At 37.5% G+C, this 13,682-nt stretch overlaps 1 protein-coding gene and 1 long non-coding RNA gene across 2 annotated transcripts; one reads left to right on the top strand and one right to left on the bottom strand.

Moving 5' to 3' along the window:
- Positions 1-378: 378 nt before the first annotated feature.
- LOC126816253 (uncharacterized) lies at positions 379-7,245 on the bottom strand. The gene is made up of 3 exons (XR_007678288.1): positions 7,051-7,245; positions 5,224-5,329; positions 379-425 (listed from the first exon to the last, which is right to left on the bottom strand). It is a non-coding gene; the product is annotated as an uncharacterized LOC126816253 (long non-coding RNA).
- LOC126816157 (uncharacterized) lies at positions 6,753-13,450 on the top strand. The gene is made up of 2 exons (XM_050542390.2): positions 6,753-6,811; positions 8,345-13,450. The coding sequence occupies exon 2, from the start codon at positions 8,479-8,481 to the stop codon at positions 11,014-11,016; it is 2,538 nt and encodes an 845-aa protein (XP_050398347.1). The 5' UTR covers positions 6,753-6,811; positions 8,345-8,478; the 3' UTR covers positions 11,017-13,450.
- Positions 13,451-13,682: the final 232 nt, after the last annotated feature.

The following is a 13,682-nucleotide window of genomic DNA, read 5'->3' on the forward strand; positions in this document are numbered from 1 at the left end:
ATTAAAATTCCTTAAAACAATGCATAACAAAAGCGCCACCAAAATCAGAGTATTGACTTGGGTCTGGTCGTTTCATAAGATTCCAGCTGTGTATTGAAAACCCAGCACCTTCCCAACATGATTTCACTTCCTCTTCTGTAATAGCTAAGTTAAAGAATTTATATTCCCCGACAAAATAATAGTTTTCGGCCAGTACACCAACAATAACCAAATGTCCACCAACTTTAAGATATTTGGATATTTTCTTGGCAATCGTTCCGTACGTGCCTACATCTGGAGCAGCAACTTCCATACACAAACTTGTTGTGATGACATCAAACAAGGGGAAGTAACTCGTTCCAAATATATCATCTTTTAACAGATCACAAGGAAATATTCCACAGACTTTGTCTTTGAAGTCATCAGAAGGTTTTGACCAGGGTTGACTGAATAAAAAAAAATATAATACCGTATGAGGAAGGCACTGACTAAGTAACCGCGGTGGGGGCGAGGGCGGGGTTGTTGGTTCAATCTCAGGGTTTGCTGAGAAAATTCCTTGGAATCGGCGCAGGATTTAGATGAGCGGAAATCAAATGGGGTTTAACGTCCTACAGTGATAACTACCTGTGGATCTTTTACGTGCATGCCAATATGTACACGGGACCTCGGTTTTTCGTCCCATCTGAACGACTAGACAGCTGCCCTTGCCCTGCACCTCTGATATTTAAAAAAAAAACCAGATAAAATATTTTAAAAGATAGATAAAATAAAAAAAGAGATAAAATATTTTAAAAGATAGATAAAATAAAAAAGAGATAAAATAAATTAGATATAGATAAAATACATATAGGGTGGGGGGATGCACATCTATCAACTATTACAGCTGTAAAATATCTATTGTTGACGATTCTGAATACCAGTAATATTTAGCTTATTGGCTATTACAGCAGCTTTAGAAATTACGTTTGTTTTATTTTTTTAAATTGCTTTATCATTAACTGTACCATTAGGAGTGGCATCTTTTGGTTTAGTACAAATAATATCTATGAAATACTTGCGTTTGGCAAGAACATGATACTAGCAGTAGTTTCATTTTACTTTTACAAGGTTCTTATAACAATTGTTGAGTTGCCCAACGTGCGTGTTTCTAAATTCAATTTATTGGTCCAGCTTTCTGTTATGTTTCGTAAAAAAGTAGTCTGGATTATCCCGGCCTGTTAATCAAACATAGAATGGTCGGTAGACTGGATAAGCGAGACTACTTTCAAAACAAGGGCACGTAGCCTATTTTTTACTCACATGTGCTAGGATGTTATGGCCGACATTCGGAACCATCTTTCAGTGTAATATTTATGGATGATTAGTGACTATAAATGTTTGAAACTGATTTAAGGCTTGGTGTATATATAGATATTGTGGTGTAATTGTCGAGATATTTGGAGATAATGAAAAATCTGCGTTACTTCTAGTCAAATTTTCAATCACTCATAAGTTCGCTCTGAATACAGTAATTTGAAGAAAATTTTCCATATATTCATTTTTCATTATCTGGTTTGAACATAGCGCGGACTGTCAGCTCTTTATTTAAATCTTACATAATGCATCTTTAAGTAACAGATCAGATTCTAATTCTAAATATTGTTTTTATACATTATTATATTTTATACTGATCTGAGTGATAGTTCAGTATCTTGTTTGTATTTTATTTTAATATCTCCTTTATACTGTAAATATGGGGGATCACGTGGCTAAGTGAGTAAGACGCTGGCTCGCTAGCCTGGAGGTCGGGTGTTTGATCCCTGCATTGGCCGAGAAAGTTCTTTCAGATTTTCCGCCGTGGTTTCCTCTCGTCAGTGATGCAGGATGGAGGGCCTGACAAGGACAGCTGTCTAGTCGTTCGGATGAGACGAAAAACCGAGGTCCCGTGTACACATTGGCGTGCACGTAAAAGATCCTTTGGCAGTTGGAATTCGATATAAGAGTAGGCCGTAGCGCCGCTGCCTGGGAAAAAATTTCCCCCATAGCACACTGTATGGCGTATGTCCGTCTTCATTAGCCCAGATTAGGAGCAGAACAGTAGGACGTTAAACCCCATTTCATTTCATTTATACTGTAAGTATAATATGTTATACTTATATATCCTGCATGCCTGGGGGATTGGTGGCCGAATGGTTAACACGTGCGCTTTGGATCAGAAGGTCTGTCATTGAGTCAAATGGAGTGGTTTTGATTCCCCGCTGGTATGTGACAAGGAGTAGGGTCGCCTGCCAAATCTCGTGGACTTTTTCTAGGTCCTCCAGTTTCCTCCAACTGCTAAAGACCCCTACGTGCAAGCGAATTATTGAAATAACATTGAACCATACGTCAGTCCCAAAATGACCTAGTTTGTGTCAAACGAGCATTAAATCCCATTTCTCTATCTCCAATACTCTATCATGGACTTAATTTAAGTTCAGTTAAAATTGTCCATAAAATAAATAAGTGTTCCGGGCTTCAATATTATTAAAGATGCATTATGTAAGATTTACATAAAGAGCTAACAGTTCTCACTATTATAGTTGAAAAACAGATAATGAAAAGAGAATATTTTGAAAAGTTTAGTCAAATTACTTTATTCGGAATAAAGTTATCGATATTTGAAGTTTTTATGAGAATAGCTGATTTTCATTGCTACCATTGTTACGATAATAAACATAGTCTTGGTTATCCATTTGTAAATTAAACTATTAAATGGCCATCGTGTTTCATTTCATTAAAAATCACAACCATCTTATGATCTTGAGAGTTGAGTATGGGCTTGGCGTGTAGACAAATGTCTAATTAATAATTTATATAACATTCAAGACCAAAGGACAGACCTTCAATAGGCAGATTTAGGTCTTACATACTGCATCTTTAATTTAAACAAGTCCTTATTATATGTGTAGACATATACGCTAGTGTGCATTTGTTGATTTGTAAAATTGTATGATTCTGTACTTAAAACTATTTCTTGATATGCGTGTTCTGTTTAAAACCCTGGGCCCTGTTTCTCGAAATCTTAACGAAAGATAAAATCCAATTTTAGTAGATACTTCAATTTTGATTGGATAAGCACTAAAATCAATCTAATATTATCCAATCAAATTACTAAAATTTGGATTTTATCTTAGTTAAAATTGCGTGAAACGGGCCCCAGGTATTGATCTTGAGTGGTTTAGATGCTGGAATATATACAGTGTCAAAGTTCGATGGAGAGATCGATGCCCTAGACTATTCCCTTGCAATCTTCGAGCCTCGAGAAGGGGGAGGGGGCAGGGGGGTGTCCACGGTGGAGACAACATGTGTGTTGTGTTTTTAAAACCCTGGTATTGATCTTGGGTGATGAAGATCCTAAGATATATTCAGTGCCAAATTTAGATGAAGATATACCTCAGGCTACTCCCTTGCAATCTCCGAGCCTCGAGCAGGGGTGGGGTGGGGGCGGGGGCTGTCCACAGTGGAGACAACATGTTGTGTGTTTAAAACCTGTGTATTGATATTGGTTTGTTTAGACCGGGTAAAAACCTGGGTCTGATTTATGGTGTTTAAGACCACGAGATCCTGTGCTGAATTCAGATGAGGGGCACGCTAGGCAGCGGCTGAACTCGGGTGAGTCCATACGCCCGTCTCCCCAGTCCCTCTGTCCATTCCTCTATCTAGCGTCATTTTGGTGAATATGTGAGGTAACTGGAGATCACGTTGCTCAAACACAGAAACAGAGATTGGCAAATAATCGCAAGTATGATCACTGTGGCATTCTAGAGGCCCGGACTAGGCCCCAAATAACAGCTGGGGGGTCGAATACCCTGACTGTCACAGGATCCTCAAACAGAACAAGGACGGGCTGGGATCCCATGACGCGAAGGCCGGACAGGTGGCTTAGTTTTCAAGAAAAGGAGGACTGACAGAACTGGATTCTAATCCTACCCACACCACAAGTGGTAGAACACAATGATTGACCAGCTCGAGTCTAGCCTGTCTAGAATCGCATAAATTTAGCAATTGTTGTATAGCTAGAACTTATGTTGTTTCATTTTTACTTCATTGTAGTTGGGTGTATTCGCACCCCACGTCCTTCATTTTGGTCGGGCGGTCGGTCTTCGTTACAAAGGGTGGTGGTGGTGCAGAAACGTGCAGGAAGGGTAGGAAAGCTTATGATTAATTCTCGAACATGAACATAGCCACGACCAAGAACTAAGCGACCTACGAGTAAGGTATCAAAAGGGACTGGTACATGTATTCCTTACAACGGGTATATGCCAAGTTTCATTCGATTCTGTTCACTAAGTTTCATTCGATCCAGTTCGCTAAACCGGAAGGTATAGCAATTAAGAACTGGCGCCATCCCTCCAGCAAAAAGATGATCAAGGTTTAAACACCAGCCGTGGCACCAGTCTAAAAAGTTTATTTTAAGCTTAACTTTAAGTTACTATGTCAATAGGGTTCCTAGTAATGGTTAGCGTATTGGCCTTGAGTATGCTAACAGCGACAAACGCTCCGGTCACTCGTGTTGCAATTCTCGATTGTTTTTTTTTTATTTTCCCTAAATTCATTTAACGAAATAAAACAAAGACAGCTAAAATTGATTCTGATTATTATAGAAATATTAATCTGGTTGTGAAATTTAATCTGGAAGCCATCAGTGGAAATCAGTAGGGAAATTAAATGAAATGGGGTTAACGTCTTACTGTTCTGTTCCGACTGGGATAACGAAGACAGGTTTATTAACGCCACACAGTGTGCTATTAGTGAAAGTGTGTCCAGGCTGCGGCGCTACGGCCTACTCTTATATCGACTTCCAAATGCCAAGGGATCTTTTACATGCACGCCAATGTGTACACGGAATGGGGATAACGTCTTAATGTTCTGCTGCGGCCGGGCTAATGAAGACCAGTTTATTAACGCCACACAGTGTGCATAAGTGAAAGTGTTCCAGGGCTGCGGCGCTACGGTTATTCTTATATCGAATTCCAAATGCTAAGGGATCTTTTACGTGCACGCCAATATGTAAACGGAACCTCATTAAAAATTAAAGTTGAAACAGCAGACCTCGCTGTATAAATAGCACCATAAATTGAATGGACTGTTATAAAGACCAGTCAAAAAATTAAAAAAAAAAACAATTTAAAGGTGCTGGAAACAGATTAGTCTCCCTTGAATGACAAAAGCACGCGCATCTTTTGATATAGCTATGGACCTTGTATTTTAAGGCGCATGATATACCTTATTTTGTCTCTTTGTATTATGTTGTAGCGGGTATCTGTGGGTTGTTGTAAGACACAATCCAGAACGGGTTCAATTCAAATAAACTAGGCAAGCAATAAAAACCCTGCAAATATACAATTCAATATATAGTTTTACAATACAAAAGGCAATATCTAAATGCAAAGATCATTAACTAACATCATTACTATAGCATAGAAATAAATCTCAGCTACAAAGTGAATAACTATTTGCAACACATAATATACATGGTACCGGTACTTTAACTAAAATACTCTATATTTACACTAACACTCTAAACTAACTTACCCCAAGTAGGGTTTTAAATACTCAGTTAGTTTAGCTAATCAACCTAACAACCTGGGGCCTGTTTCACGAAATTTTAACTAAGATAAAATCCAAATTTTAGTAATTTGATTGGATAATATTAGATTGATTTTAGTGCTTAGCCAATCAAAGTTGAAGTATCTACTAAAATTTGGATTTTATCTTTAGTTAAAATTTCGTGAAACAGGGCCCTGAAATAGATATATATTATGTGTGAATGTTGTACGCAAATAAACTCAGTCCATAAAAACTAACAACTTCAGTATTAAAATCTAGTCCCTTGTTACAAATTGCGCTGAAATGCATTATGGTACATGATTCGTGTACCAATGGTAAAAGGGAGCCATGGTGGCTAGGTGGTTAAGACGCTGGCTCGCTAGCCTGGAGGTCGGGTGTTCGATCCCTGCATTGGCCGAGAAAGTTCATCTGGATTTTCCGACGTGGTTTCCCCCTTGTCAATGGTGCAGAACGTAGGTCCTGACAAGGACAGCTGTCTAGTCCTTCGGATGAGACGAAAAACCGAGGTCCCCTGTATACATTGGAATGCACGTAAAGGATCCCTTGGCAGTTGGAATTCGATATAAGAGTAGGCGATAGTGCCGCTGCCCGGGCAAAATACCCATCTTTAATATCAAGCGAAAAAAAACAAAAAAACAAAAACAAGTTTGTTTCATAAATTACATTTAAAGGAGCTAAATCGGTAATATTTGGGACCTAGAAATTGACACAAATGGGTCTCAACGTATATAATAATGTAATATGAGTGTAAATAAACTCATTTTTACATTCAATCTTTTCCATTTTTACTCTAATTTCAAATCAGTTATGTTCGGCGAAATACGCCAGAAGTCTCAATCCAATGGTAGTCTCTAGCGTCTGGTTATTCCAGTCTACATCGATAGTATTTATTGTGCATGCTCTCCAGATAAGATAAATCACAACACCAATGTTGATTAAAACTGACAAATAATTCGTGTTTTCATTGTCGAAGGTTTTGGATGATATTGAGTTAGAGAGACTTATAGATACTTTAAATGAGATGAATATCATTTTTTTGGTGTTTCCATTAATTTTTAGGCCATAATAAACTTCATATATTCATCTACCCATGTGTGGTTTTGTGTGGGGGTTTTTAAAAAAGTTACTCGGGTAGACAAGATCCTCGTCCAAATCTTATATTCACCCAGTTGTGACACCATTCCGCCCGAACCAAATGAAAATGGCGTCTACAAAAATTCTCTCCCATTTTGGTTAAACAAAAGTAAGAATATGCAGATTAATTCCCAGCTTTACAAAATCTAGCAGATGGTTTTATTTTATACCGGAATTGTACACACGTTGATTATAATATTTGTGTTCTGGGTAAATTAGTCTAGACTCTACTTGGATATTTTTTTTTGAAGGCTAACCATTTCACGCATCCGCGACCCATGCACGGTTTTTTTTTTGTTTGTTTTGTTTTGTAATGACTGATGACTGAAATGGGTAGTAACGTCTTACTTTCCAGCACCAACAGGGCTAATGAATAGCCGTAGATAACAAACCTCATCTCTCGACCCTGTGAGTGTACAAAAAATAAAATGTAGTTCCTTCTCTATTCAGTATTCCATTGGCTGAGAAAGAACAATCAAAGTTCATCCAGATTTTCCGGCGTCGTTCCCCCTTGTCAGTGATGCATAACGGAGGGCCTGACAAGGATAGCTGTCTAGTCGTTCGGATGGTATGAAAACCGAGGCCCCGCTTACACAATGGCGTGCATGTAAAAGATCCCTTGACAGATGGAATTCGATATAAGAGTAGGTTGTAGTGCCGTTGTCCAGGCAAAATTTCACTCATAGCACACTATATGGCGTATGCCCATCTTCATTAGCCTAGTCGGAGCAGAACAGTAGGACGTTAAACCCCATTTCATTTCATTCTCTATTCTCTTGAAGAACTGTGATGTGATTCACATTCACATTATCATCATTGTACTTCAATAAGCAAAACTAAATTATTTTTCAAACCAACAATTGATTATTGTCATTTATTACATTTATGCCACAATGAAGCATATACATGTAATTCTTCTACCTGACACGGGTACAAATTATCTCTTTTAAATTGAAGTGTTTAAAGCTGATTTTGCCCGACATTTTGAAACGGAATAGGTCTGACTTCTTAACGTCCATCCTAATTAGATATTAAGCTTATACCAAACAAAACCAAAACAATTTCTATACTGTTATGTGGCCTACATTATTCATTACTGATTTATATATCATAATTAGATAAATTAAAAGGGTATTATGGAATATCTAGATAAAAAGCGTACAGTTCTTGCTATATACATGTAGCTAAAAAATAGATTATATGTAAAGGAAGTATGCAGAAAATTGCAGTCTAATTACATGTACTTCACCCTGAGCCGAGGAAGTGTCATTTCAATAACACTGTAACCTTGATTTTCATTGTTATCGTTGTTATGATAATAAACAAAGTCTTGATTATTAACCATTTTCATGGTTAATCATCAACAGCCGTAGAACTGCGGGTCTTATTCAAATCTGTTAACAATCGGACCCATCAGATGGCATCGAGAGTTAATTATGGTTTGGATAAGTTAATTACATGTAATGTCTAATCAATAGTTTATATAACATTTCAGACCTGCAATAGGTAGATTTAGCTCTTGCATGATGCCTGTTTAAGGTTACGCCAAACAAAACCAAAACAATTTCTGTACTGTTATGTAGCCTATATTATTCATAAGTATTACTGATTTAATTATTTTAATTTTGTTTTTTTTTTTCAGAATAAAAACATATCAAGGTCTACATCTTATTGCTTAAATATCAAGGCATATCAAGGCCTATATCTTATTCATTACATAAGGATTATCACTGAAATTTCCATACATGTAGGAGCTATGAGATATTGATTGACAAGATGGCTACTAAGGAGAAATTGTTTTTACCAAACCATTTATGTGTTCTGTGTGGATTTTCGTTCCTGAGGCAGGAGTCGAACAGCATACCTGTTATCAACAACGCATACAGACTCCATCTGACAGAACATCGGTTAAATAACATAAAGGAGGTTATGGCACCCCTTGATCCTACGATTGCCAAAGAGGAGCTGAAAAACAACAGTGTCTGTACAGATTGTTATAAAGATATCGAAAGCTATTTGAAAATTGAGGAAAAATTAACGGTGTTTAAGATGGTTTTAGTAGAAAGACGACTAAAAGTTAAGGCCATGTACAGTACGGTTCAATCACTGGGGGTCGTTAAGCAAGATGGAAAGCTGGTAGTAACACCCAGTGCGTTGACCATCCAGCAAAAGACAGGAAATATTTCATTTAGGCCTGCCCAGAATCTGTGTGACCAAACCAAAGGACGGACCGCAGCTGATTTGATTAGTTTGTTAGCTCACCACATCGAAAAAAAGTCTGAAGATTCGGTACCAGTGCCGTCAGCTAATCCTAGCGATAATACAAATCCAGGGTGTCAGACTACTCCGTCAGGCCAGCCCTCAGAGATGGACAGTCTTAGTACAGAACTAACATTACAAGACCAGACAGTCCAGCCCAAACCACCTCGGTCCACCTTTAGTCTGAAAATTCTAGAAGGAAAAGCTATGCACTCCGAAGTTGAGGAAAATATTTCAGAAAATACTAAAGGTGAGCCAATGGATTATCAGATCACACTGAACGAAACTGACATGGACCAGAATGCATCTTGCACCGATACAAAAATTATAACACCCACACCGTCACAAAACCATACAGGACAATTTATAACGCAGTCGACCACTTCCAAACCTAATTCTAGCTCGAATAGTTTAATACAGTGTAACATTATCCGAACATCTGATGGGAAATTGTTATTGGTGCCATCCATCAATCAAGATAATTTGGACAAGACAGCACAGAAATCGCCAGAAAAACTTGTATCATTATCTTCTCAAGCTCCATCAAACCAGATCACTATTGGTCAAAATTCATCTGGAACAAAGGTTTTCCAACGTTCGCTGCTACCAAAACAAACGGGACAAGTTATAATGATCCCGTCATCAGGTCCATTGATATCAAGATCAGAGGAAATAAATACCAGATCACAGTTTAATGATGATGGTATGTCAAGTTTACGGTATCGGACAGGACAAGTTATTACATCGCTGCCTCAATCTTGCCATGTAAACCAATCAGAGCTCTCAGCAAATCAGCAAACGAATACGCTATTCGTATCCTCCCATGCTCCGCAAAACCCCAGTAAACCAGGTCAGAGTTGTTCTGCAGTTGGAAGTCATAAACAAAGGAGGGAAAATAAAATGAAAGTAGCAAGGACATACTTATATCCGACAGGCCGACAAGATGTAAGTTCCATTACTCCACTGAACCAGCACATTACAGATCCAAGTCCAATAACAACCATCAACCAACCTTTGTCTTTCTCCAGTAATAATGTAGGAGGTCCGATAACGAATAATTCTGTTGTCACGACAATCAAAGAAGAAATGGTGGACTTTGCTGAACCTTTGTCAGATAATGATGATGAAGTTAGTGAAGGAAGTAATCATTGTTCAGTACTATCCATTAAGGAAGAATTTCCACAAGATGTTGAAACAGAGGATGCAGAATCAGCTAACACAAATTATGAACTGAGTTTACTGGATAATCAAGGCGGAGAAGTTTCAAACACGTCTACAGGACTTGAAGGATTTCAAACTGACAATAATGCATTGGTTTGCGGAATATGCAATCTGTCATTTGAAAATACACAACTATTATTAAAGCACATGCAAGCTCATAGTGATGATAAAATTTTTATGTGTGAATATTGTGAGGCTTCTTTTGAAACATCAGAAATTTTACAGACACATGTTTTAACGTGTCTTGTACTGGGACGCAAAAATTACAAATGTCATATTTGCGGTAATTGTTTTCCAACAGATGCCAATTTACGACATCATTTAAAGACTCATGCTTATAAATGTGACGTTTGCACGAAAATATTTAAATGCGATGAAGATTTTCAGAAGCATTTGACTTTATACAAAGGGAAAAAAGTTCATACTTGTGAAACATGTGGTAAGAACTTTCACCTACTAGGTGGTATCATCACACATAGACTTATTCATACAGGTGAAAAAAATCATAAATGCGATGTTTGCGGTTGTTGTTTTCGCACGCTTTTTCAGTTAAAAAGACATCTACGCGTACATTCAGAAGAACGTCCCTACGAATGTGATATATGCTTTAAAAGATTCAAACACGTGTCTAATTTAACGGCTCATGCATTTATCCATACCGGATTAAGACCACACAAATGTGACATATGCAGTAAATCGTTTCGGTGCATCTCATCTTTACATAAACATGTTTTAAGACATACGAATATGAAACCCCATAAATGTGACATATGTGAGATGCGATTTTTTGTGAAACGAGAATTAGTGCAACATGCTAATACTCATTGGAAATAATTTATCCTAATCATAACTACGAGTATACAGACTCCTGATTAAAGATACATTATGGGAGATTAGATAAAGAGCTGGCAGTTCTCACTATAATAGTTAAAAACTAGATAATGTAAAGGCAATTTGCTGAAAATTTCAGTCAAATTGATCCACTATGAACAGAGAATTAAGCGATTGAAATATTGGCCTAGCCTCGATCATCATTACTAAAGTCTGTACGATAAAAACATAGTCTTGATCATCCATTTCATGATTAAATTATAAATGGAAGTCGAGCAGCAAAAGGGATCATAATCCAGTAAATATCGCAGGCTAGCGATGCCATCGTGAGTTGATTATGGTCTGTATAAGTTAATTAATATCTAATTAATACTTTAGATAACATTTCAGGTCTAAAGAAAGACCTGCAATAGGCAGATTTAGCTCTTGTATAATGTATGTTTAATGTTAGTTTGGGATTCCTCTCTCTTTTCATTTGGTTTCACTAAGCGAATTATAAGGACACTTGATTTACAAGTTAATTGAAACTATTTCTGATTAAAGGAGGTAAATCGCTATTCTTTAGCACCTATATGTAGAAATGGATACAAATGGGTCGCAACGCATATAATAATGTAATATGAATGTACATAAACTGAATTAGATTCAATTGTTTCTGTTTTTATACGCCCACATTGAAATGTCGTCGTATATTGTTGTCGCCCCGTCCGTCGGTCCGGTGTCCACAATTGCTTGTGAACGCTCTATAGGCTAAAGTTAATATCTGATTGACTTTAAATTTATACACAGTGTTTAAGGTCATGAGACAAAGAAGCCTATTGATTTTCAGCGATTTTCGATAATTACTGCCAGAGTTATGGCTCTTGATCACTTCAAAATATCTTGTGGACGCTCTAAAGGTCAAAGTTAATATCCGATTGACTTTAAATTTATACACAGTGTTTAAGGTCATGAGACAAAGAAGCCTATTGACTTTCAACGATTTTCGGTAATTACTGCCAGAGTTATGGCCCTTGATCACTTCAAAAAATCTTGTGGACGCTCTAGAGGTCAAAGTTAATATCCGATTGACTTTAAATTTTTATACACAGTGTTTAAGGTCATGAGATGAAGAATCCTATTGATTTTCAGCGATTTCCGATAATTACTGCCAGAGGTATGACCCTTGTTACTGTAATTTATAATCAGTTATGTTTGGGGAAATACCCGAAGAGTCTGAATTGAATGACAGTCTGTGGCATCTGGTTTTTCTAGTCTACACCGGTAGTATTCTCCTACATGTACATGGAATATGTTTAGCTTTGTTCATCAAGTTACTTAATGCAACTGGTGCTCATGGCATTCTGGCACACGATTTGCGTGCCAATATTAAAATTTTCATTTTGTCTATAATATTGGATATCAGAAGCCCACCTTTTACAGTAAGATAACAACACCAATGTTGATTTAAATTGACCAATAAATCGTGTTTGCAATGTCGAAGACTGGATGAAATTGGATTAAAGATTTGGCTCCTTAAATAACAGGGGGGTTGGATGGCCGAATGGTTAGCACGTGCGCGCTGTATCATAAAGCCTGTCATTGAGTCAACTGGCGTGGATTCGAATCCTCGGTTGTACGTGACAAGGAGTAGGGTCGCCTGTCCAACCTCGTGGGTTTTCTCCGGGTCCTCTGGTTTCCTCCCACTGCTACAGACCCCTATGCGCAATCGAATTATTGAAATAAAATTAAACCATATGTTAGTCCCGAAATGACCTAGTTTGTGTTGAGTGGATGTTAATTGTTAAACCCCATTTCTCTCTCTCTCTCTCTCCCTTAAATAACAATTAATACAGTTAAACTGGTAGTCTTGATGTGTAAAGACATAAAAATTAATATACAATTAATATGAATAAATTGATTATTCTTGGGTGCTAACTCTTTGAATACATCATGATGAAGGTTTTTACGGTGAATTATAGGGAAACTTTCATAACAAGATAATTGAAACATAAAATAAATACAGTTAAATTTGTAGTCTTTATGTGAAAAAACAAATAAAAATGGTTTAAAATATTGAGTATTGTAATATTCTCTTGCTGTTTCGGGGGTTTGGATGGTCTATGAATTTAGTCATTGAGTCAAGTGGCGTGGTTTTGATTTCCAGCTTGTATGTACGTGACAAGGAGTAGGGTTGTCTGACCAATCTGGTCGGTTTTCTCCGGGTCTTCTAGTTTCCCCCAACTGCTAAAGACAGCTGTGCGAAAGCAAATTATTGAAATAAAATTGAACTATGTGTTAGTCACGAAATGACCTAGTTTGTGTCGAATGTGGTCATTGCCGTGCATGTAAACGAACCCTGTCTTTATTAACCCAGTGTGAGCAGACGGCTTATGAACCCCATTTCATTTCTCTCTCTCTAGAGGTTATAGTTACCACCAATGTAAGGTACCGTCAGTAGTCATAAATTAGCAAATATTGTGAACAAAAATGAAATGAAATGGGGTTTAACGTCCTACTCTTCTGCTCCTATACTGGGCTAATGAAGACGGGCATACGCCATACAGTGTGCTATGAGGGAAATGTTGCCCGGGCAGCGGCACTATCGCCTACTCTTATATCGAATTCCAACTGCCAAGGGATCTTTTACGTGCATTCCAATGTATACACAGGACCTCGGTTTTTCATAT

Source organism: Patella vulgata, chromosome 3, assembly GCF_932274485.2.
Source record: "Patella vulgata chromosome 3, xgPatVulg1.2, whole genome shotgun sequence".
Lineage (NCBI taxonomy): Eukaryota > Metazoa > Mollusca > Gastropoda > Patellidae > Patella > Patella vulgata.

What these genes read in the sequence shown, in the direction of transcription:
- LOC126816157 (XM_050542390.2), top strand. Translation starts at nt 8,479, where the DNA reads ATGGCTACTAAGGAGAAATTGTTTTTACCAAACCATTTATGTGTTCTG.